Source organism: Haliotis rubra, unplaced genomic scaffold, assembly GCF_003918875.1.
Source record: "Haliotis rubra isolate DU_JTF1 unplaced genomic scaffold, ASM391887v1 Scf256, whole genome shotgun sequence".
In the NCBI taxonomy this organism is placed as follows: domain Eukaryota; kingdom Metazoa; phylum Mollusca; class Gastropoda; order Lepetellida; family Haliotidae; genus Haliotis; species Haliotis rubra.
In genome coordinates this window covers 939,211-966,901 of record NW_025766625.1, presented here as the reverse complement: position 1 = coordinate 966,901, position 27,691 = coordinate 939,211, and the positions used below count along the sequence as shown (strand labels likewise).

Sequence of the window (27,691 nt, the reverse complement as noted above, 5' to 3'; positions counted from 1 at the left end):
AGATGTCCTCTTGTGAGGATTTAGTGTTATAATTGGACATCTGATGCTGGTCATAACTTGGTTGATTTTACGTCATCGTAGATGAATGCTCATAATATCAATCACTGAAACACTAACACACATATACCCGTATGTAGATTCCAAAGTGATATCAGTTAAACTGGTGTTTTAAATGCGCACTGTCTGAGATGATTGTGTTGACTTTCGTTTTGCAGTTAGGAAAGGATACAGGGCAAGAGAAAGAGTTTAGTGACCATTAAGGTGGGTCAGTGGGTGACCATTTTACCATTGTTCCATTACTTTGACCTCGGAGTGCATAGGAAGTCTTTATACGTTGTACCCATCTTAGGAATCGAACCCGGGAATCAGTGTGACAAAAAAAAGCTTTGAACATCAGGCTAGTATACCGCCAAGATTATAGTGATAACGTTGGTTATGAGTGTGGAAGTGACGTTGAAGAAGGTCGTCAGTGATGAATGAGTTAGTCAGTTCAGTTTATCACCGCTTTAGACATTACCTCAGTTATACCACGGTGCTTTACCGTGACATGGAAGAAGGTATAACACTAGTGCAAATAGCAGCCGTGGACACTTTGGTCAAACCCAAACCTTGTGAAAGCCAGGATCATTATCTGGGATTCAAACCCATAATCTTCGGATCTTGACTGAAGAAGACCCTGAACAACTTATTGCTTCACCTAACACGACGCACATGTCAAGCCGCCTAAATCTTCCTGTGAACCAAGGATCAAACACTCTCTGAAATGAGAGAGTCCTCTTGTGATCAATATTCCCTTAACTGTTGAACGTTAGGGAACGGCATGTTTATCCCGGCTCGCTAATGTCAAACGCCGTCAGTTGTATTACGAGAATGTGTGTGCGTGCTTGTGTACATGGTAAGACGTTCTCTCTTTTGTTGCTACGACCATTGAATTACAACCAGCCAATAACAACCAGCCAATTTTCCAGTGGCACCAGACACCGTAATGCATGCACACTGCAACAAGCGGTACCCATGTTCTCGGTTTCTGTCGAGCTACACTGAAACGATTGTCCCTTTTAATCATTACGTTGGTCAATTTATGGAAATATTTTTGGTGGTTATTTCGATTTTAAGTATGTGCATATTCTATAGTTTGGCACCCTTTGGTAACGGAGTGTGTCTTCGAATTCTAGACACCCTGATTCCGTTAACACCATAGTAAAGCTATGGCGAGAAAGCTAGTGAGTGACTTCAGTTTTACGCCGCTTTTAGAAATATTCCAGCAATATCACGGCGGGGGACACCAGAAATGGACTTCACACATCGTACCCATGTGGGGAATCGAACCCGGGTCTTCGGCGTGCCGAGCGAACGCTTTAACCACCAGGCTACCCAACCGCCCCTTGCGTTAAAGCGAGAAAGTGCTTGCCTCCATATTAAACAATTCAATGTATTTGTCAAGGTGTTAAACCCTTACCACGCTTTACACATGACTGAAACTTGGGCAGTTGTGTGAAACATATTTTCAACCATCGACCGGAACTATAAAGTCACGGTTATGATAGTCACGTTCTCCAAGCCGACAAAAATAACAGATACAGGAGATGACGTCACATGGCTCGATCCGTCTCATAGATGAACTGTTTATTTCATCTTTCAACGTTATCCATACAAGATCCACCAAAAGGACATATATAAACGGCCATTCAAGTGACAGTTAAATCTATATCACATCATTTGAGCCTTTAAACAAAGAACGGTGTGGGTATACTGATATATAAAATAACCACTTCCTCTGGACATCGTCACTTGAATACCCGTTGATCAAGAATACAGAACAATCACAGCATTTGAAACAGAGGCAAAAGAAAGACGTTACCGAACATCAAACTTCAGATTTAAAAGTTTTGCAAACAGAATGGACATTTCACATAAAAATGCAATGCAGAGAGTTTTAAAAAAAATAATTTCGTTCAGTATATAAGCTTCTTTCTGTACCCATGCATTTGTGTCAGCAAATTCTTAGGGTATTTTCCTGTTCAAAACTTTTGAATTCGTCAAAATATCTAGTATTTTTTGTGCATACATCTGGGTAGTGATCGCAGTTGTATGTGGAATATAATCAGCATAACTTGTCTCAACATAGAGCATCATTATGTTAATATTTCGATTACTTTCTTTTTAGTAATCAAGTATTTCAATGATCAAACTAGGAAAGAGAAACCATATTGTAATAACTTTCTCCTTCCTTGTGATTCCAGAATAAAAAGTTGATTAGAGTTATATTGAGAACAGGTTTTCGAATCAAATGGATCCTTCTGGAAACGTTGTTCTTTCTGTATGCCAGTTCCGTTTTGTTGAAAATGTTCACCTCTGGATGTAATAACGTCAAGAAACGAACTCAAAATAGTTCATAAATCTGAAGGTAAATGACATGATAAATGTTGCAACATCAAATAGGTGGCCCCCGCCTCGTGTTGTAATTGTGTCCCCATATCCGTCATTAGCCATCTTTATCCTGTCTTGTCAATGGCGCTTCCTCGGAGAATCCTTTGATCGCTCATTGGAATACCAGCTAGAACACGTGTAGCCATGTTAGAGGCTCTGATATTGTAATAATTGATGATCAAATCAAACGCACATTCTAATTTCCCTTGATGAACCTTTCTGAAAGTTCTCATGCTGGTCGAGTTAGAAAATCAGTCACGGGTATTGTTCAAATCTGACTTTTAAAGTTTGTAAGATTCGGCTTCTCAGGTCGTTAGTGGTGAGGAGTTAAAATGAAAAGGAGTATTGATTTTCAAATTCGTTCCGACTTCAGCTGTTCATAGGCATCATCGTTTTCTTTCAAAAAGTGCACTTGCTTTTGAAACGGACCGAGATTTCGTGACGCTGTGCTGTTGGTTGGCGAGATTCGGGCCCTAGGCAAGACCCTCAGCGGCCAGACGCAGCTTTCTTTGAAGCATCTATAAAAAAAACACCAAAAAATCGTCAATAATATAAAGGTGTAGAAAAGCTATTGTTTCCTATGTAGTCTTAACTGAAATTGATAGAATTAAACATAAAACAATTCTTGTAGGGTCTTTTGTGTGTGAACTAATAAGGATATTCGCGCTTGGTCTCACAACTACTAGGAGCAAGTCAGAGGATCCGCTTTGAGCAGCTGTATCCGTAGATGAATCCGGCCTCTGTTATATAACGCCGTCATAAAAATACATACCAATCAAAGCTCAAACAAAACTCACAATATGGATGAAGCATTTCTTAGATAGAACTGTTAAGGGAATTATTAAAATATTTAATAGCTGAATACATATTGGAATATTTTAGACAACTCTACCACAACATCCTCATGCAAGGACCACACAGACATTCATATACTAAAATGGTTGCCGAGCCCCACGATATACGTGTATAATTGGTTGTACATACATATATGGACCATATATCTCTAAATATATACAAAGGACTCCAACTAGAATCATTATATGTACTATGCTATTTGAATGAGGTTTAGGGAATGCGCCAATTTTCCCATCATTCGAGCTGAATCCATCGGGCTGAGGGGAGACGGTTTGACCGCTGACGAGAACGGTTCCACAGATATGATCACATACAGGACATTTCCTTCGGGGCCATAAGTCTCGATGGCAGCTGACCTTAAGTACGTTGTCTTTGATGTAGATTAATATTCCACGTATACACAAAGAAAACATGAAAGGGTGTTTATGGACCGCTGCCTGTTTGTGCACATTCACAAACTCAGTTGCTAATGAATTGGAAAATAAACCAATGGATATTTTTGCAGATGAATACCAGAAAACAGAAAAGACAATTATTCTGGCAGTGTTTAACAAGGGAACCAAACGTACTCTATAAGGTAAATCAGATACGGGAGAAAGGTGGTTCTATTGGCCACTGTGTGCTTTAACTGATTTCGGGTTCGAATCCCATAGAGGCCCTGGTTGTGATTCTTGATATGTTACCATTACTTTCATGTTTCACTAAACTTGTTAAGCCCACGACCTGCGTCACTTCAGGAGTTCCTCCCACGCCGTGCTATAATTGGAAAGCTTATCAGAGCTATCCCAAATTATTCTCATATACTTTCGTTGCCTTTTTCAGCTACGAGCTGTAGTTCACAGATCATAATTCTGTGATCACATCGAATGTTTCCATTTCAAAAGTACGTATAATCAAATGGTACTACAAACGAAATCTTCTTTTATTCCATACCAACACGGTTAACTCGCCAATCAAAAGGGCCCGCATCCTTCACTAAGAACTCCCTATGACGGCAATGTGATCTAAAAAAACAGTCTCCGCCAACAAAGGCATCTGTAGTATTATCCCAAGTAAATCATCTTAGAACATCAAATAAATACCCCTTTTAGAATCCGCCATGCACTATGGATTCATTTGGCGAGCGCTGTAGTGGGGCCAACCAGCGATGCCCTTCCAATGGGGAATCAAACAAGACACTTCGTCACTAACAACATTAGTGTTAGGCGGAATCACAGATAGGGATCCCTGGGCAAAATTGACATGTAATTATGAAATGCTATGTTACTAATCAGCTCGAGCCATGGTCCAAAACGCCAAACAAGATTAAGCCCTAAGCTGTGTATCTTTGAGACTTAATAAACAGCTTAAGCCATCAGTGAGTATACACATGATTGATGACGGTGTAGAACGTGCTCTGTGTTGTGTTTGACAAACGCGCAATATCCCAAGGAAAAACTAATATTAGTGAGGTTAGTATTCCGTATTATTTGATGGGAGATCAATTATTGGCCACGGGGAGACATGAGCATAGAATTGATTTTGGTCTGAGTGGTGGTTTGCTCTAACGTCTAACGTCAACAATATATAATGTTTAAATGCACGCAAAACAACTGGAATTGATATATGCCAAAGGTGAGTCATTTTTTAAATTCACGTAGACATGCTTTTAACTTTAATGGTCTTAGTGTCAATAAAGAAGACTCATATACACGAGAGAAGGTCCAATTGTACACCCATACCCAAACTTTCTCTGTCATAACGTCAAACGTAATGTAATTGTTCCTGATGGCAGATTTGGAACTTAATACCAAAAGTATAAGCAGTTGAAAACGGTCTACGTTAACCTACATATACATGCATCCTTCGGTGCTACAAATTCCGCCCTTCTTACATGTTCCATTCGCTAAAGAGTTAAGAAGGCCTAAACTGCCCATTATGACTGCTATGTTTCACAATAACGAGGCGAGCTGTCCACATTAAAAGTCCTGGGGATATCCATTACTTGATGCAAGTTTCAGGGATTATAAAAGGGTATTTGTTTAGCCACCGTAAATAGCGCTCTTTTACAGAGTACCCTATGTATGTCTAAAGTACTGCAGTTTAAGTACACTGACGTCCCAACGTTCTCAGTGCGTGTGCAAGTCAAACTCAGAATAATTATAGCAATGTTTAGGAAATCAGGTGTTTCTTACGTTGTTCAAATAATATCCTCTTACTCTCTGTCTGATGAATAGAGAATCTCACTCGAACGTGCTTTGAAATCAAATATATCAACAAGAGTCAATAAAAGTTTCAAACTGCGAGGGTTGTTGATGAGCTTTCAACTTTCATGGACGGTTGTTGAAATATTTGATGTCAAAAGATACGAGGGTGAGATTGTATTTATCGTCCAAATTCACCCTTCATAGTTTCAGTATGTAAACAGTTTCGGTTCTTCAAGTCAAAAAGTTCAGCTAACCAGAGATTAGTCAATTAATTGTGATGTCATGGAGACCGCTGATGCCAAAGGCCTTGAAATACATTGTCATTGAAGCAGTATCTTCAAGGAAATGTTGCTTAATTTCACCCCAGCAAGATCTTTCCAAGAAACAAGTTTTAGATACATATTCCTTATTCACTGTCTACTTGTAAACAATTGATCCCAACTCACTGTCTTCAAACCATTTGATAAGTCACAATGTATACTTGTGATCATAATTCTCTGTCTACTATCTATCTGATAAGCCACAATGTATTACAGTGATCATAACTCTTGTCTACTATCTATCTGACAAGTCACAATGTATAGCAGGGATCAAAACTCTCTGTCTACTATCTGTCTGACAAGTCACAATGTATAAGAGGGATCATACCTCTCTGTCTACTATCTGTCTGATAAGTCACAATGTATAAAAGCGATCATAACTCATTGTCTACTATCTATCTGATAAGTCACAATGTATAACAGTGATCATAACTCTCTGTCTACTATCTGTCTGATAAGTTACCGTGTATAACAGTGATCATAACTCTCTGTCTACTATCTATCTGATAACTCACAATGTATAACAGTGATCATAACTCTGTGTCTACTATCTATTTGATAATGTATAACAGTGATCATAAATTTATGTCTACTATATGAACAGTCAGGTGATATACCATAGATCCTCAATTATCTGTGTCGATAACAGTATCCACTATCTATTTGATAATGACAGTGTATAAATTTATGTCTACTATATGAACAGTGACCATTCTCCTATCTATCTGATCAATCACAATGTATACCAGAGATCCCATTTATGAAAAAGATATGAATCCATAGTGGTATCTCTTTGGTGTTTTCACAATAAGCCTCACGTGTACAAGTTCCTGTTCTCTGCAAGAATAAATTCCATTTAGTCGTAAGCGTTGAAAACACTGAACACTATAAACATAACACTGCTTACATTATGCCAAAGATAGCATTGCATCGTGGGTGTTTTATGAGTACAAATCTGTTCAATAGAAGACGCTTTGTGCGATGTAAACAAATCCATCTTATAACAACGTATACTATCTTTGAACTATTGTTCAGTAGATTAAGTGCATACCCCAGTTTAGATCTCAATGAACTTAGCCTTTAAAAGATACTCAATAATCACTTTCAAAATACCAAAAAAAGAATCAATTGCAAAGTTTACATCAAGGTTTTCGTTCAGCATTGTTGTTTTTTCATATGGCAGACTGTTGACAATCCAACTATAGCCTGCCCTGTTTGTTTAGGTTTCATTGCAGTCTGATTATGTGTCACATTAGCTAGATAAACAGGAACCTTTTAGACCAGTAATGTAGTCAGTGTATGAAACATATACGCTTAAAACCGAATATTGACTTTCCATACTGCTTAACAAATACATAACGGAGTACGAAGGCAACTATCTAATAGAATAGATGATGGCGCCCTGGGGTAGATTAGACAGGAAATGTTTGCTCGTCACAAGCGAATCAAGTTCTGAGTTCGTTTCCCCTAATGGGTTTCTGTGTTTTACATAGTGTTTTGCCCTTCTTGTGATATGACAAGAATGGTGGTAAATATAGTTCAGCCAGTGGACTGACTGCCTGAGTTTAGTTTTACGCCGCTTTTAGCAATATTCCAGCAATATCACGGCGGGGGACACCAGAAATGGGCTTAACACATTGTGCCCATGTGGGGAATCGAACCCGGGTCTTCGGCGTGACGAGCCAACGCTTTAACCACTAGGCTACCCCACCGCCCCTCAGCCAGTGGAAACAAGAATTATAAAGTTACAGATTCGAATTCTACAAAGGCAGAGATGTCGCAAGGGTGATAATTGCACATATCACAGTTTGTCTTTTTACAGTACCCGTCAACACTAGGTATCATACATAAGTGAATGGGTAAGTGGCTATTGAATGGTTTGGTTAAAAGTACGTATACTTTGGACAATATGTCCGTCATATCACTGCGTGCCCCCTGTAAAGTAGTGAGTAAGTATGGTTTTACGCCGCTTTTAGCAATAACCCAGCAATATCACGGGGACACCAGAAATAGGCTTCAGACATTGTACCCATGTGGGGAATCGAACCCGGGTCTTCGGCGTGAGGAGCGAACACTTTAATCACTAGGCCCCTGTAATATAGTGAGTGAGCTGGTTCAACGAAGCATTGCAAAGTATTCCAGTTACTTTACTGAATGGTAAATTACAATATGAGAGAAAAGCCCAAAGTGATGCAGGTGCATTACTCTCTTCAAACCCTCGATCACTGGTGAGGTGGAAGAATCATAACTGGGATTTGAACTCATGATCAATTGAGTATTACACGCTATTTTGCATAGAAAACTGCGGTACCTTAATAGTAACTGTCGATTGAACTACCCGTGACCCTTAAATGTACGTTCAACTGTTGCATCGACTGCACCCGTCTCTTAACACCAGGTGTTCGCTATAACCCGTCTTTTTGATTAAAGTAACACCACTAACATCACTCATCGGGCAGTAATACTGACTAGCGTGTATTTAAACTTCAAGAAAATAACATATCGTAAACGCTGATTCCGACTTATCAGATAGAAAATTTAAAAGTATTAGACGAATGTTTGCCTTGCCTTTGCGTGTGTTGGTGACGGGAGCTGCAGGTGGCGCAGGATAGGCCGACCTCTTCGCTAACACGCTGTATTGTCACTAGTTGAATGTGAATAAACACATTCCTATGATATAGTCGAAATCGCATAATGGATTCCGCTTTAGTAGAGTTTCTATGTTATCACTTTCATTGCAATAATATCGTGGTTAGATGTCAACTGACAGTATGGTCCTTGTATTCCGGGGTAGGTGGTACGATGTCAGTTGTGTCAATAATAAATATACCTAAACATTGGCAGTGTGTTTGTTTGGAAGAAACTAGATGATGATAGGCTGTAGGACATGTCTTTTTAATCCCTCGATGGTTATGTTGTCACAGCCATGAGTTCAACTATCCTTACCGACTGAGACACATATTTCTTTTTCTTTCAAGGAGCTGAATTACCTCTACAGAGTGTCTAGTTTCAGTCGTGAGAGTCACACGTTTTGCTTTAATAATTACCAAATGCCTGCATGGCGTGATGACCACAGATTATTACACATGTGGAAGCACATTTCAATTAACATACAATTATTCAAGTGAGTCATAGCCATAATGTCGCGTCCAGCGTAACCTAAACCTCCATTCAAGAAATGTATCATTAGAAAATATCTTTTGAATCGTATCTCAGTGGTCTTATCGGTGGTTCGGAGGAACAGGTATAACGCTTTGTTCAAGGACTATTGCCCTTACATAACAACATGCCCAAGGTCACATGGTACCCTGTTGGTAACACGCAATTCCTAATTTTGAATTATACCATACCTTCCCGTGTTTTTCATTAACTCTTCGCCCGTGTTTATGACAGGTACCACATGTAGGACAAGATACGCTCACTTTTTCGCTAATACTGTGAAACACATGCTCATGACACATTCGGGATCATACAATCGACATTAATTGCTCTTATCAGAGAGTGTTTATATAAGACATCAGCACGTGGGTTATTTCGCGGTGATGCCAGGCATCGACGCGTTTTCATTGCAAAACGGTGATGTTCCTGTTAAGTAAAACATTTGTTTTATAACACATTTATTCTTTGCGCCCAAAAGAAAGAACCAAAGTGAAGACGATAGAGAGCTATGTCTGTTGACGTGTTCGTGTACCTATCAATGATGCATGCCTTTTATTGGTGGGCAAAGATGGACATGATATATACCCTTGAACCAAACCCTATCGCCCAGTTTTTGTTTGTGTGTGTTTGTTGTTTGACGCCTCACTCAGCAATATTCCAATTATGTGGTGGTGGTCTGCATATAATCAAGTCTTGACCAGACAATCCCGTGATCAACAGCATGATATACACATTTGAGATACCATGACATGTTTCAACCAAGTCAGCGAGCCTGACCACCCCATCCCATTAGTCGTCTCTGCGTTGCTGAAGACCAGTTCTAAACCGGATCTTCACGGGTAATGAAGCTGGCGTACACCTGAACACCGAGTGCCATGAGACAAATTACCTTTCAGTCCACATCCCAGTCGGATTCCTCCGGTATACAAACCAACCAAACTGGCGATGGGACATACCACAAAGAGGGGCATAGAACCCATCCATCGATATCTTGGACACACCAACTTAAATTCTCAGGTGAATTGGCCAGAAATCCAACAAGTAAACCCTTCTAGCTGCATTCCGATTATGCCATGCCAGTGTATGCGTACCGAGAACCTATTCGCGACCAGCATCGACGTCCATAGTTACGGTGAGCCAAATACATTCAACGATCTGATGTTGATATAAAAGTCTTTTCTGGCGATTCCAACTCTCCTGTCAATGAACTTTTTGATGATCAACTGCATATTTTTTCATCTCATTTCATTTACCGATTGAGAAAGGGTATGACATTAAGTATCCTGTGTGCACTGCACCCCGAACACAGGAGAAACTCCATGCAGTTTTCAAAGATAAAGAACAAAATAATAAACAAAATATCAGGAGGAAAACTTGTACCAAACAAACTAAAACGATACAAGATCTCTACCAGATAGAACTTTACTTAAACGTATATTCCTCAGGGATAGCAACGTCAAAACATCAAATATCGATTTGGAAAAAAATACAAGACAACAAAAGAAAAGATCTTAAATCAGATTCTTCATTCCTCGGAAGGCAAAGTTACAGATTTGGACTGATAGAAAAATGGGTCAAGTAAAGTCATTTCGTGAAACAAAATAACTTTTCAAATGTGATTGGAAACAAGTTTACAAATAACTGAATGCATCCAATTGCATTGATGAGAAAGGACCCACCATGGATTCCAATGAAAGGTTTTTGGAAACAGTCTGTACCCTGCAAATACAACCTTGAGGAACCATAGTAGAGGAGCATAAAGATAATGTACACGAACAAATAAGGTCGCCACTGGTGTGTTTCATAACACCTGATTGCCTGAAAGTAATTGAAAAGTCCAAATCTAATAGGTTGATGGGGTTCGAAACCGGTATTGGACCTGTTCATCGTTACTTCGTTATTTCGATACTCTCACGGATTTAGGGAATGTTCCGCTTTAATTGTACACATTTGTGTTATATTTCTTCCAAAGAGAGGTGATTTGATCGATCCGAAAAACCACCGCCTCTTTTACATGTCTTATAGATCTTGTGTCATCATTCTGCATTTCCAATGATATTATGTATAGAAAGGAACCGGAAAGGGATGTTGGGGTTGCAACGATGCATTGTTGGTTAAAAAATTGATACTTAAAAAGGCAAATACAAATGGAGATTAAAAAAAAATCTGAATGTTCACAATAAAGTCAAAGCCACAAATATTTACACTGTGCCCGCCCTCTCCTATTCTTTTGACGTTGTTGAGAGCACAAGAAACTCTGAGCATTAACCACTTCACACGAAGAATCGTGTCAGAAAATAAATGCCAGAAGCATAGGTCTTCCCTCTGTCGTTAATATTTATCAATTATATTGTAAGAGTTTGGTTGGATCTGTTTGTCTGATTATCATTGTGTGAGGCAAAATGATGAAAGCAAGGCATTCCAAAGATTTTGTAAACGAGACAAGGATGTTGGAGTCTAAATGTCAATGTTGATTTTGTTGACGGGTCTGAGCGTCCAGCAAGCGAAGTGAAATATTAAATCAGCACACACTTAACGGCTCTTAAACGACAACATATACCGAGTTTATGAGCAGTGTGCTGAGGAGAAGCGCAACCCTGCTGAGACCTTCGCTTGGATGAAGTCGACAAGCCTGAAAAGTGAAACAGAAGGCTTTCTGTCCCCTGTTCAGGACCAGCCACTTCGCCTGATGATGGAGCAAGAATCATCTCAGCTCTGAAACGTTGTATAGAATAAAAAGAAGTTGCCATCCATAAAACATGTCGTGTAATCAGTCAGCACAACCGTCAATGTGTTATTTTGCATCAAATTGTAAATATGAAATATAGGTTATGGAGTGAAGTTTAACGAAGTTGTCCAACACCTTGTCAGTGGATGAACAAACACAGTATCTTAAGGGACATGATAACGATGATCGGTCCGTCTTCGCCGTGTTTGTGGTTTTGACTCAGAGGTCCATCCATGGTACGACCCAGTATAAGTAGAGGGCGTCATGGAAAATGACAATCATAAAATTCCTTGGAGTAGGCCCGAATACAGTCTCAGACGTATCCAAAGCCAGCAAACCTGAGAGGGTCGATTTTGAAAAAAGCTAATGAATATATTTATATTATTGAAATTCCTCTTCCTTTTGACACAAATGTGATTGACAAGATTCAGGAGAAACGTCGTAAATTTGCGGACCTCGCTTACGAATCTTTACGCTTGCATAACAAGTACCAAATAGTCCAACTCCCCATTGTTGTTTGTGTCCTAGGTTTGGGACCTCCCACTCCCTTGACTAACACTGGGAATACTCAGCCCTGCCTGTAATAGGGTTAATACAGAATGCACTGTTCGGGAGTCAATACATACTCCGAAACGATCTTGTTGGGGTTCGACTAGGCAGCGCTTCCCGGAAGTCCCATTCGCTGTCTGGGTTTTGTGTAAAAGGGACAAGAGCCCTGAGCTGATGATGAGCTGAACCAGCCTGATCACCGAACCAGCTTGGTTGCATTCATTTATTTTAATCTGTAAATATGTGATAACAAGTAACACGGATATGTTACATAAATGAAATGTCCATGTCAAAGGGGTTCTACTGCAGCCAAGCCTGTATTCTGCCTTTCAATAACTAAAACAATACCTTCCCGAGCACAATAACTCATAATGAACTCTAATGTGTTCTTGTGTTTGCCATGGAAGCGCGCAAGTGCATACTGTAAATACTGTATTCGACGGATGCAAACACTATCGATTGGAATGCTATTACAAGTGACGTTATTGACCATTTTCAGCCACAATCGATTCAAATTAACACTCATTCAACAATAGCCTCTTTGCGAAAAGATTTCATCTGCTTTCTCCAAGACAGGTCAGAATTAAGTAGTCTCACATCCGTTACCACCAGAATGTTGGTCTTGAAATATCGCCTGTTCCTAGAAGTGTGTACAAGTCACAGAATTATAAATGACTCTGGCTGTAAATATACGTCATATTGACATGTCTGTGAACATAAGGAGATTGTCCACTCGGAGACATTAACTGCCCTCCCATCCTCAACGACACCCAGAAGAGTCAACACAACATAAAAGTATCACACATCAGCTATTCTACCTGAAGGAGCAGGTCAACGGGTCAACCCACGCCATAAAGTCATCACTATCACCTTCACAAATTTGCACGTCATTACTCCACACTCCAGGGAGTACTATTTCACTTATATCATGGCGTGTCAGCACAGGTGGAGAGGAAACGTAAATGTCAGAGAACAATCAGTCTCTATTACCTGTCGAAAGAGATGCCATTGGGTGTAAAAGCCAAAATGTAGTAAATTAGATTAATTGACCGCGTAAAATCAGTGTTGATACCACGTGTTTGGTCGTAAGCGTTATAGCCTGAATGGTGGTACTGTTACCAAAGATAACATCGGAACACCTCGCCACAATGACAAACGATGCTCTCTTGCTGATATTTATATTCCTTTAGTATCAACATGTCTAACATTGCTTGGTATCTCGCTTATAAGCCATGATGGGTTCGATAATAGGTGTTTTCCTACGAGCCCAGACCCGTGAAGATCCGGGGCAGAATATGTCTTCAGCAACCAATGCTTGCCACAAAAGGCGACTATGCTTCCCGTAAGGGGCGACTAACGGGATCGGGTGGTCAGGCTCGCTGACGTGGTTGACACATGTATTGGCTCCCAATTGTGCAGATCGATGCTCATGCTGTTGATCACTCGATACTCGATTATTTACAGACCGCCGCCATATAGCTGGAATATTGCTGAGTGCGGCGTAAAACTAAACTCACTCACTCACTCCCTACGAGCCCAAATCATTTTGCCTAAAAACAAGATCATCACGTTTAAACAGAAAACGAACTGGGCCAAGAAGATGAGGGCGATTGGGATTGTGGGATCATAAAGCACTCGGTTGACAGTTGGTTGTCTGTACTCCTAGGATGATGAAAATATTGTGTTAATGATGTCATAGCGCTCTTCATGTGTTAAAACTAAGCGGCCATGAGCAGGATATGCCGCTCGTACGTAATGCCATGACATTGAGCTGGAACGCTTCTCAACACATTGCCTTCTCCGTGTATTACTTTATCATGTATTGTATAACAACTAAAGACGTTGAACTCATCATATTTCTTCGTCTTGTGAGCTAGTTCTCCTGTCGTCAAAAACACGTTGACAATGGTGTATGATATTAAAAACAATATAATAATTTTGGGAATAAGGCCAAGGTGAAATATGTTTATCCACCTAAAGCTGAGAAATGTATTTCTCTGATGTTCACTGATTGCATGAGAACATATTGATCGATTGAAAGTTTCAAAAATCCCTTGCCCTAATCCGAATATTGTGCCAATAAACTTCATGTACCAAAACAACAATAGGTCATTGCAAGCACAACATTTACCAGAAATACGTGTAGGATATGGATGCCTTAATAATAACTGAATAATAAATGATGTGTGAACCGATTGGAATGTTTAAGTCGTGGTTCGTGTTATCAAGCACCGGTAGATCAAGTTCCAGGTCGCCATGATAAAGATTGAATATTGCCGACAGCGGCTTGAAGCAACATCCACTCACTAAATCGGAAAAAATAGAACTGACGCGATTGAAAAAATTGACGAAACGAAAACCAAAATTTGTAACCTAACTCTAAGAAATTCATTATCAAACGTTAAGTCGCCTGTTTACGAGCCCGATGTTATCTATACATATATAAAACACCCACAAACCTCATTGATTCACCCATATAAGCATTCCATCCAAACGTAGGTGTATAAATCACAACCTTTGACACCAATACATGTATACATGGGTGAACCCTGGTTCAGAGTATCAAACACCTACCAAAGTCCTTAACATGATGTTAAGTCTATCAATATCGCTCTGTCTCTCCGCGGAGGGTCTCTGTGGAATGTCATCCTGAAAACTGTCTAAGTCATCTCCATTCTGTTCTTCGTTCATATCTAATCCAACGGAGGGGGAAAACCGTTCACGTAAAAGAAGCTGCCTTAACAAGTTGCTCTGTTTCTGGGTGTCTATTGTCTGGGCGATGTTTGGGTCCGACCTCTTTCCATTGCCTGAAACAAAACAAGAAAGGGTACATTCACACACTTCAGTTGAAGGAGAAGGTTTTGTGTCCGTCAGGCTGCTTCAGTAATGGGAAGTCTCCTTTGAAAGGATAAGAGCTGCACATTTGGTTGAAGTAGATAAAACCTGTCCCTTTAATAATGCTTTTAAAATAATTACAGGCGGTTTGGCTGTACACAGTTTTATTAAAATATGGATAACTCTGATGTAAATTTGAAACCCAATGCATATCGATTTTTTTATCGAAACATGTAGCTGGTAAAGGTTTCACGCCCTGCATAGATGCAATCTACAAAAGTAGAATTATAAAACGTCAGGATCCGAGAACACTCAGTTTCAAATATCGACGTTACAATTTTTTTTATTCCATTGGAGAGGATTCAAAATAGAAAAACAAGCTCACATGGGGAAATACAAAGGGCACCAGGTGGTAGTTGAATGGCAACTCTGACAAGGCACTTGTTGCAAGGTAACTGAAAATACGCTCCGCCACAGCGCATTTCTACATTCCTGTCATGGTTCTGCTTATCCATGGCGTCTATATCGAATTATATCGAGTTAACACGTATCATTAATTACTGCGTAACAAATACAACATTTTGGTTAGTGTTGTCTGCATAATCATCCTGATTTGAGCTTAAATATGTGGCACATTTAGCCAAGGTTCCATACAGGTATATGTGCCATCAGGTATAAATGCGTCCATTTACCTCAACAAAGAACACATTCCTTGAGGAGTCCCTTAAGGAACGGTCAAGCTTGATGCAATTGATGATAGGATGTGGCTAAATAAAGATAACCATCCATGGAAGAGCAATGACCTTTGTTGCTATATTACTGTACCGAAATGACATTATTTAATGCTCAAAAGGATATGTTTAAATGGGGAAAACGCTTCTACGAAGTTTAACCTCGTATTCCCAATGTTTGCTAAACGTGTCCTGGACCATTTGAGCAAGAAACTAATAATGTTGAAGTAATTATGCCCTAAAAGCTTCACTTATGCTCGCCGAAGGCTTTCAAATCGGAATCGCTCTATAGAATGCCGTAAAAGAAATGAAGTGCGGGAACTTGGAACACAAGGATGACAATATTGTCTCTCAACTAATGGGAAATCGCAAGATGTTTTTCTTATTCTCCTTAACATCTTAATTTCCATTTTTAAGCATTTTATTCCCCGTTTCGATCTTTTGGCTAATATTAAGTGCCCTCCTAGTTTCGCTAGGGCATGGTAAATACCAGTCGAGAGTTTCATGTCAATGTCATTTCCCCACTGAAGTCAATGGAAGTCTGAACGCGTTATAGGAAGGCTTTCTTCAATAAGATTCTGGCAAGCTCCCACACACTTGTCCAATAGAGCCCTCTCAGGACTGCCTGGTGGAATCTGATGCACAAGTACGATTCTCTTATCATCTCCAAGTATAATTAAATAGAGTATTAAGTGGATCACCTCAAAGGTCAATTGACACATTATAAGGCTGTCATTTTCCAGGGTATATGTTTGTAATTGAAAACTTGCAAATCATGTTTGCAAAAGCCCTCTAATACGTAAACAATCTGCCGTTTTAATCCAATTGACAGCGAGGATTGTGTTCCGAGCGTGGCATTAAAACAGTTTAAATTGGACAAGTGAAAGGTAGGGGAAAAGCAATTTCAATTTGGAAAGAAAATGTCTGGGATCGAGCTCGTGACAACACTAATATCATTCTTGGTCAAGTGGGGTATGTTTTTTCTACAAAAGAAATGGGAAAAAAAGATAAAGAAAGACAATATTTTAATGTAAGCGACATCGGCTCAGAAAGTTAAACGAATGAATAGCCTGTTTTTCCTTGGAGAAAAGCATGTATCATATTTCTTTGCTCTCGAGGATTCTTTATGATATTTAAAACAGAAATTGTACACCCAGCGAGTTAGTTAAGGCATCTGACGTGAGAGCTAAGTAACATGATTTCATGATGATGACATGCAAATAACACCTTGTTTTTATATTCGAAAAGGACGTATCCTTACTTTCTGACAAGAATACCACTGAGGCAATCACCAGTGTCATTTTACAAGTCTTTTCAACACGTCACGTACTTTTGCAAAAAATTGAAATTGATATAAGACAATGAGTCTTTTTGTTTCACGACTGGAACGTTTATTATGCCCATGACCAGAGCTCGGCTGTATTCATTGAGAGGAACGTTTTCACTTTGTGTTAGAAAATATAAAATGCCATTCAGTCAGTAAACCAACTACCTTAGAACGAAAGAATCTAATATGACTGTGTATTTAATTAAGTAATTCAGAAAGAATTTGGTACTTTTATCTAAAATGAACAGTAATAACGAGTAACCCTGAAATTAGGAGAACACACACTGTTTTAAGAGGACAGTTAAAAGCAAATGTTAAATGTTATGGTTGGCAGGTCGCTAATCGGTTCAGTTGACACGCGTTACATTGTGAGCACAGACGCTTCTGCAGTCGGGACGTCGATTTGTCTTACTTCGTGAGATTACACAATCAAATCCTCAAGGGAAAGTTTGGTAATAAACATCTTTTCAATCCTGAACCGATTTCCCTCCTCACAAATTCACTGCAATCATTTCGGGAGATATTTACGAATCACAGCCGGTATAATAAGCCCTAGTTTATGAAGACCGTGTCGTTAATGTGCCAACCGCCGCCAATCCATCGTCAGAAGGTTAATGTGTGTAATCTTCATCACAAGATGTGTGGGACGAAAGAGGGGTTCATGCCCCCAGCCTAACTACCAAGTTCAGAAGAAGAAAATATTTGGGAGACTTGCTATTCAGAGGCGCAAATGTATTCTTCACTTACACTTATCGACACAATGTCCAGTGAGTACTGTTAGTCACTTAAAGAACACTCTGTGCTTGACTATGATGAAGTAGATTCCTTAACGATGGGTAAAAATAGTTCACATAAAGACAGGTTTGAACTAAGTTAACACAGCAGGATGCAGGACTGTCTGCTGTGCTCATACTGCAGTCTGTCTTAATCTGCCAAGGCTTACCGAGAAGTGAGAATGGGGGCGGTGGTTTGATGTAATGGTCCTTTGAAGAGTTATGTCTCGCAACGTCAACTTCTTGTGGAAGCAAACTCCCAAACAGGGAGGTCACAACGATTGTTTAAATTTTGGATTTCAATGACAAGAGTTGAAAGTTCACAAGACGTATTTGTCGTAAATGATGTAATGATGAAATTTACTTTTTGAAATAAGTTTAATAATGTCTACAACATGTATATTCTAAAATTCACAAACAATGGACTTCTCTTGGCGACATGAGGTCACTGCAGATTTGCGCGTCTTTTGTATACGCAGATTTGCAGCCAGACACACATGACCGCGGGTTCAAATCCCGGTTCGCACCGATTATATTTCTTGGCACCATGCCTTTGCTAGTGGGTTGCACCAAATGAATAGACGTCTAGGACCACGCCGTGATATACTTGTAAATAGAGTAAACGGCTTTAAATATAGAACGTCAGTACAAAAGAATACGCAGTCTTGACTAACCACAGAAATAAGGTCCATTTGGTGTAAAGGGAAAAATAGCTGTGTAACTTATATGAATGGATCACTGAAGAGAGGTGATGAAACCAGGCGTTCACGAAAAGGGTAACCCCCAATTCTCTGACTTACTCATTCTTAGCGGTACATGAAGGATGATCTGAGCTTTTCCCTGAAGATATGTTATTCCCAAAACATTTAACCTTTATTGGCGAATCTTTCAGAAACCTCCAGGTTTATACCTCTGCATACCATAAAGATTCTCTCATGATACGCATTTCTGAATTACTGTCGACCGTGATGAAACCAGATGTTCGCGAAAAGGGTAAACCCAATTCTCTGACTTACTCAATCTTAGAAGACATGTTATTATTCTTCCAAAACATCTCATCTTTATCAGGGAATCTTCTAAAAGCTTCCCGATTTTTATGTCTGTATACCATACAGATTCTCTCATTTATGAATCACTATCAAAGGGTTATGGAACCTCGAAAAGGTGAGCGTTTCCTGCCCTACCGATGGCACCAGTCATTTTCTTGACAATGTTGTATTCTAATAGCCATATCGTGTACCGTCACTGCCCGCAATCAGTCCTTCTCGTCAGTGTGGTGCTGCCGCTCAAGATACTTGAAATGCAATCCCCAGACAGACCCGGTAAACCTTTAGCTAATTACTTAAATATACTATCCAAAAAAAGAAACGCATAGGTCAGAAATCTGTTGCGAAAACGTTGTCTTTTCAAACATGTATAACTCGTCCACAAATAGACTTTAGTACAAGATTGTTTACATCAGGTCAGAAGAAAGAAATGTCTATACAACCAAGTGGATAACTTTAGATAACAGAGACGTTGTGCGCGATGGTGACGACGTAGCACTGTCCCGACGTCAGGTCACCTGGCTCTCAGTCCAATCTCTCTCAACCTGTTCCGTACAGTTTGACCGGATATGCTCCGAAGTTCAGGCACTCTGGCTGCTGTGCTCTCACCCGTGGCAGTACGATCACGAAAATGTAGTACCCGGATGTACCGATCTTTGGCTACAGTGGTGACTCGAGGTCTGCCTGTACGGGGACGGTCATTTGTTATACCTGTTTGGTTGTAACGAGCTGCAAGCCGTGATATTGTGTTCAGACTAACATTCAGACCTGTGGCAACAGAAGATTGGTAATCTCCAGCGTGCATTCTTTCAATGGCGATACTCAGTGTCGCAGAGTCAAGACGTGGCGTAGCGATCTGACCTTGAAACTCCTTCAAAACGAATGCCGATTTCCGAAAGTAACCTGTATTCTTATAGCCAGACAGTGATTGCTCTTTCCTGCACAATTTCAACTGGAAGATGATTTCGGTTACCTTGTGGCGTTGCCTTTTTGATCCTTGTAAGAAATCTCATGTTATCAACACTTTTGTTACATATTTTGACGATTGTTTGAACACAAAAGGTAATTAATAGATTTTTTAAAGTACAAAACGCCTATGCGTTTCTTTTTGGGGATAGTATATATTGACACTGTCATCACCATTGTCTTTAAATGCATCAACATTTTGTTCAGATGAATCCATGATCTATTGGTCCTGATCCTCAGTGCTTTTCTTAAAGGAGCTGAAGCTCAGCTGCTTACGACAATGATGAAGGCGCTACAAGAGCCGACATCAGCTGAATGTATAGATCGACTACACAAGTAGCGGTCACTTAACACGGCAAACACAGAGCTGTGTTTCCTTCGGTAATTCCATTTTGCACTTACATAATTCAAATTCAAGCCTTTTTTGCGTCATGTATTTATGATAACATACTATACTGAGCAAGCGAGGTAATTTTCAATGTGCAGAATTACGTTCCGTCGCTACGAAAGGATCTGCTGATAATGAATTGGAATACCAGATTCACATTGTTTTGTTAAAATTACACCTGTTTTCGCTTATGCGGAATATGTAAATCTAACCATAATTACTTCAGCTTCCGTACGTTACGTTAGGTTTTCCTTCAACATTAAGCTGGGGTCGTAATATTACTTCAGCCGCGCAGAATACCGACTGACATCGCTTGATTACCATACACGACAAGCAAGTTTATAAACTCGAGACAGCCTAGCAATCAGTTATCTGTCCATCTCCACGTCGCTACCCAGAGTGTCTTGGAATGTACGGGACATATACAGATATTCCTATCAACGTCCCATCAGTCTGGGCAAGATGCAAGACGTAACGGCTAAAGTGGCGCTCATTCACACGACGATAATCAGCCAATTCCTTGTCTCAGATTTAAGAGCTGCATTAAGGCCCCCAGAAGACCGACCAATACAACATGAATGAGACAGAATATCATGCTGGAATGACACGAGCGCCCTCCCACTTGTATGAGAATGTTCTGCTTTCAAGCTTCTATGATGGCCTGCCCCACGTTAGACGCTTGATGAATTCTTCGCACCATGACTCCATCTCAATAAAAGAGATAATTTCCCCTTAATATAGGAGTAAACGATCGTTACCGTTGACATACGGGGCCACTGGTTGTATGCAGGTCGACTTCCCTCATATCTCCATTTCTCGCAACTGCAATTATTTCATGCTGTGTGAGAGTTGTGACGCCTTTACATGTTCTTTCACAATAATTGATTCACCATATATGCCAATACAAAATCAATGGAGTTCTTACAAGGTTGATTTCTGTTGTGCAATGGGTAGCATCTCTTAGAATCTACAAAGGTTGTTAGTCTTAACAAATAAGCAGGTATCGATTTGGGACAAAACAGTTTTCCGGTGTATACAGTTAGTAGCTCTATCTCTGTTACTCGTCTATGGTCCTTCGCAAACGTTGTGAGTAAAGCATGACTTTGTGAATAGGCTGATCATGGCGAAAAAGGTTTTGGTCGGGAAGAGCGTATGCTTGGGTAATTACCGTTGTGACGTCCTAACGCTTACGACTCCTTGTTGAATTCTATGAAGAATCGATATCTCCTTACTGCTTACCGTGGGTGGTGTAATTGCTTCACGCCGCTGAAAAGTTTGAAAACTAAAAAGGTTTGTGTATACGTGATTTGAGAAAATATACATCGGTATTTTCTACCTTGAATATTTAAATAGTAGAGTCATCTAAGCATATTACTTTTGAAAAATAAAAGGGTTCGTTTAAACATGATTTGAGAGCGATGTATCGGTGTTTTCCACTCTGACTATTTAAATAGTACAGCCGTATAAGCATATATTTACAAGCTTTATCATAACATTTATATACGTCTGATCATTATGAAGCATGGGACTGAAAATATTGAATCATTTTCATACTTGGAATTGTGTAGGATGGAGAAAAGAACTTAACAGGTATGAGTGGGTCGTAAGTAGGCTACAAAAATGACCTGAACAATGTAGAAGTATTTCAGGTAACGTCTTTATTCATCCTGCTGTTCTTTCCTTTTTTTAACAAAAACAAAGGATAGTTCCGAATCTGAGGAATTGATGTAACAGTGTAGAGATATTAATCAGCAGAATATCAACACGTATTCAACATTAACATGTTGTTTGGGGATGCAGTTACGATTTTTGTTGTCGCTACAAGTTGTTACTGCAAGTCGCACCGTGACAACGCACCTTTATGAATGCCTGCACGACTTTGACGTACTGATTGCCTTGTCAAAGCTGGTCTTAATTGATTCTAAAGTGGATGTCTAAAATGAGTATATTAATCTCGTCAGATGTACGGTGTGAATTCCCAAAGGGTACATTGTATCAGAGCTTTTTTCGGAGATTCTTCAGCACCAGTTTCATCTTAAGTATCATCTACCTTATTACTAGTCTGATGAATTCGTATTTTTGTTGAACAATTCGGTATGTTCCTGAGGGTATACAACTAACAAGTGCACACCTAAATCCGATAGTTCCCACACATCAAAATACCTCAACTAGTGTCTGGTTAAAATGAACAACATGTACTAATGTTCCCAAAATAGAAACTAATTTATTTAAAAATAACAGCATGTACCTTGATTAGATTCCTGTCTGAGTTTAGGAGACAACATGAAAGTGCGAGTGAACATCTTGTATTTTGTAGTTAGCTTGAAAAGGAAAGAGAACGTGTTTATTTAGAGACTTATGCTGGTTATATATTGACTATATGTGAACATACGTTTGTGGTAGAATTTCAAAAAATTAGAGAAGATTCATATAGGGCAACCTCCTATACTGGTTCATGTTACCTGTCTTAATCTCTTTAGAGGCTTTTTTTCATAACAATTGCGTCGTTTTCTACATCAAAGAATTTTATATCCATAAAGTATGACTTTTGGGTTTCAAAATATACAACATACATAGAAAAAAGCCCCAAGCTAAAGCTGTATTATATCTAATGTTTTCTTGATGTCCATTTTTTCTGAATATGTCTGACATTTAAAGTTCATAGGCCATGTAGCGAGATTTGAAGAGTCCATTTTTCAAGAGCTGATAAATCTAATAGGTGAGCAAGTGTGATTGACGAGAAACCTTAAGTGAGTCGGAAAACGACTACATCATATCAAACAAAATATCTATCTTTTATCATGCACTTAATGGCATACGGTTACATTCGATATGACATGTCTACTGTAACCAAACTTCGGTTGAACTGCTGTTAAGACAGGCTTTCAATTTACTATTGCGTCAAATCATTTTTCAGGGAATAGCCAGAAATGTATACGGAGAAATGAAACATTAAATGTCAACACCAGAGAACAATCGATTTCAATTATCTGCCGATTCCATTGGACTTTAAAGGCAAATAGTGGAGTAAATTATATGAACGTATATCTGAAAATCAGCGAAGACACCAAAACTGTGCACTTTTAGAATTTCAAAATTTGTTACTTTGCTTATGCTTATCTTGCTTATCTTGTCCATGGTGCAAAGTAGTACACATACTACTCAAATACAGTTAAGGATCACAAGATTAATTAGTATCGCTTCAGTCAACATGTCATGTCATGTCATGTCATGACACAAAAAAGCAAAATGAAAAATTCGAGTTATCCTGCACGTAGTATATTCGCTTCATCAATACATTTCAGAATGTATGTCAATAGTCATCTTTTACCTTCGTGGGGTTGTCGGGTAGCCTTGCGGTCCCGGTTTGACACCCATTGTATCTACCACAATTGGTAACTATGAATGCGACTTTCTCAGGTTACACTTCCATTATTTTGTAGTAAGTGGAAGTTATGTGTTACTATGTTCTTCCAGGATTAAAAGCCAGAATACAATATAAAATGTTTCAGGTCATCACTGACACATAAATGTGTCATGTGACAGCACACCATATGTGTATCTGGAGGGCATCCGAGACAGACCTGTTAGTTTCAATAAGCTACTCACACCCTTCGGTTGATGTGTGTTCACAAGCTGACCACTCTGCTCTAGGGTTACTCGGACTTTGCAAATAAAGAAAACTACAGGAGACTAAGCATGACAATTGGCCAAAGGCCGCCAATTAAACGGTCGCCATCTAAAGCTGACCCGATGCCGGAGGTGCATCCTTGATGCTGATACCTTGTATCTAAAGGTCATCTGATTAGCTGGCCGCTGAGAAGCAACGAATAGGAATCTGCACTAGCACTGCGTGTGACGGCCGTCGTGTCCACTAAACACTACCCTCGTCAATTGTAAATGCTATCGCCATTTAAAAATAAATAGCATCTTTCATTCGTTGGAGAGGTAGGAAAAGAATTTGAAATACTAACACCACAAACTGACTCAGTTATAGACGTTAAAAACCATTAACCTCATGAATGTGTCATCATCTGTCTTTCCTCGCTGCTTTAACATTTATATCTGAGAACAATCAGTGCTGAATATCAGTTCTTGAAAACTGTCATCATAGATACTCACACATTTCGTCAGTTTTACCTTGTTGTAGAGGCATACAACTAACATATTTCGTCAGTCGATGCTTTGTTGAAGAAGCATACAGCTAACTCATTTTGTCAGTCTATGGATGGTTGAAGAGGTATACAGCTAACTCATTTTGTCAGTCTATGGATTGTTGAAGAGGAACGCAACTAACTCATTTTGTCAGTCTATACCTTGTTGACGAGGAATACAACTAACTCATTCTTGTCATTCTATACCTTGTTGACAAGGAGTACAACAGACTCATTTTGTCAGTCTATACCTTGTTGACGAAGAATACAACTAACTCATTTTGTCAATTTATACCTTGTTGACGAGGAATACAACTAACTCTTTCTTGTCATTCTAAACGTTGTTGGAGAGGCATACAACTAACTCATTTTGTCAGTCTATGCCTTGTTGAACAGGCATACATTTAATTCATTTTGTTGAAGTCTAAAGCAAACTGATTCTTGCCATTCTAACGGCTAACGGGATCAGGTGGTCGGCTCGTTGACTTGGCTGACACGTCTCATCGTATCCCAATTGCGTAGATCGATGCTCATGATGTTGAGCCCATATAGCTGTAATATTGCTGAGTGAGGCGTTAAACAACAAAACGAAACAAACCACTTCTAAATGTACTCAATTCACATCACTGTGTTTCGGTTAAATGTGGGAACAAAGCCCGGTATGATGCAGGTCTCAGACGTATTTGCCACATGTGTGAATCCCACGAACACGGTATGGTTCTGGGAAACTTAGAACTATAATCAAGGTGAACCGAAATTTGAACCCACGGTTACATTGGTTCCTGTTGCGCTAAAGGGACACAACTCTGCACAACAAATTACGGAGCCGTCGACCACATTGACGTCCGTACCCCCAGAAGGAGAAATGTGTCAACAATGACCTGGCATGAAACACCTTTAACTTCAGGTTGATCTTGAGTCTTCTATTTCGAGATATCCAATATAAGAACGCCCCGGGCCCTACATGGTTGTCATTTTGCAATGTGCTTTATCCGACAACTACATAACATGGGAACAAATCATCTAATGTTTTTGAAAGGCATTTAGAAGCATGATATGAATACATGACACGTTTTATGGATAACAACTCTTTTATTCTTTACACAACGTTTTAGAGCTAATTCTTATGGCCGTAAATCTGCTGGTAGATCTTGCCATTCCATGTGGAGTACGAGGTGCTGAAACAGGAGGCGGTTAACTTTATGATGCTGTCGACGGTAAGGGATGTGCCCAACTGGTTTCGTAATTATATTATCTTATACGTTATCTTTGTACATTCTACTCCGTGCATTGTGTGAAGATGTTTTAATCTACATATATATTCACTCTTTGTACTGACTCAGCATTCACCTGATGAAGGAGCAAGAATTAGCTCTGAAACGTCGTGTAAAGAATAAAAAAGAAGCTGTTATCCATTAAACGTGTCATGCATTCACAAGCAGTATCTGGTGGAAATATCAAGTAATATAAAGGATGCAAAGTAATTTAGCAACATAAATATGTTCGGTATTGGCTAAAATGGAAAACAGAACCTTAGCCTGTTCACTATTGTGATTCTGCTATCTACACACTATTACTTTTTCAAATTGCTGCCTGTAGTTTAGTAAGCTGAGTGCTTGTATCGGATCAAGTTTCTATCTTTTCTTGTAAGGTTACTTCAACATAAGATTTGTTTTTGATTGCTTTACCTCATTTTCTTCTACATCTATGTTTGCAGTTAGTATCAGAGAAATTCCTCTCTGATTTATTCTGTATCCTTCAGTAACTTAAACTTTCTCATCTCAATTGAAAATATCCTTCCATTCTCAGAAAGTGACAACATTTTTATGAGGATGTCTTTGCCGTCTTACAAAAAATGACATGTAATTGACACAGGCAAATCCTCATATCCAGCAAAATTTAATCATCTTGAATTCTGTTAAAAGTCATTTCCAGGATGTTTTATCGATACCCCCCGCTACACAATGCCATTTTAAATGCTGGAACGTTTTTCTAAGAGATCGGTAAGGATAAAAAACGACACCATTATCGAGGAATTGCGATGTAATTAGACAGTTTCTGGTGAGTGTGGTGTCCATTTTATTGGCTTTTGCGAATTAAATTGTGCAAAAAATGCAGCTTGTGCCTCCAGCTGTCTCGTAGCTGATGCATCCCCCTATGGCTCTGGGTCGAAAAACCAGCACTTGCAGGCTGGGCCTTCCCGAGAAGCGGCTGCGCGGTGTGTCTAAAACACCAGTTGATACGAGGAATCACGATCAGAACTCGTGTTTAGAACACACTCCTTCGAGCAAAACAGATTTTCTTTTTCTTTCAGTAAGCCATATTTTAAATCAAGGAATGATACATTTATTGTGTTTGGTATTTTTGGAATACAAACATTACTGTCTTCATCTTAAATTGCATAAGTGTAGGGAACAAAATTAGTGGATAGCCGGATGAAGGGATTACACGAGGATAAACACTTACTGACGTTAAATCTACATAAATGTGTACCAATCCCAGTGTGTTTCATTTTTTCACCGGTGTAGATACTGTTAACATGTCAGCGTTAAATTCACCAGTTGGGACCAATATAAAATAGTGGATAATCCTGATGTGTAAGTGACACAGGAGATAAACATACTGTGTTTTCAATGGAGAGCTAGGTTTTCTATTGATTTGAAAGCACTAAATTGAGTATTACCGACTGAGTATGATTTTTAATAACTGCAACTATTTCTAGAATTATCAGAATTGTTTGATAAAGGAGAGTCCACTGTACTGTTCTGTTTGAAATTAGATGCTTCTAACATTAGAAATACATTAAGCCTTATGTATGGAGTGTTGTAGATCCAATTACACCCCGAATTATCCGGGTAAGAATTCAGCTATTTTCCTCGGGCTCGGGCGGTCAGCCTCACTGACTTGGCCGATGCATTTCGTCGTATCCAATTCACATGGGTCGATGCTCATGATGTTAATCATCAGATTGTCTGGTTCAGACTCCTAATATGTACGGATCGCCGCCATACACCTGATATGTTGCTGAGTACCATGTTGAACTTCAAACAAAAGTACATATCTTAAAAGGCACTGCCATTTATGAAGGTAGATTATCATGCATAGTAGATGAATATTTTTCAACATTTTCCTCGTACTATGGTACACTTATAATAAACAATTGACAACTATATGATTCGATAGTTCCATTTGCTGTGATCAAGAAAATAGATCAATATCTGCGATTACCGATTCCTCTCAGATA

The 27,691-nt window shown here is 39.4% G+C and overlaps 1 protein-coding gene across 1 annotated transcript in view; it reads right to left on the bottom strand.

Annotated features, from left to right (window-relative positions):
- Window positions 1-1,587: 1,587 nt before the first annotated feature.
- The window catches only part of LOC124279752, a 59,068-nt gene continuing 32,964 nt past the window's right edge, over window positions 1,588-27,691 (bottom strand). The window contains exons 3-4 of the mRNA XM_046715619.1: window positions 14,802-15,034; window positions 1,588-2,948 (exon numbers count right to left, since the gene is read on the bottom strand). Of these exons, the coding sequence (XP_046571575.1) occupies window positions 2,904-2,948; window positions 14,802-15,034 (278 nt within the window). The 3' untranslated portion in view covers window positions 1,588-2,903. The remainder of the gene's footprint in view (window positions 2,949-14,801; window positions 15,035-27,691) is intronic.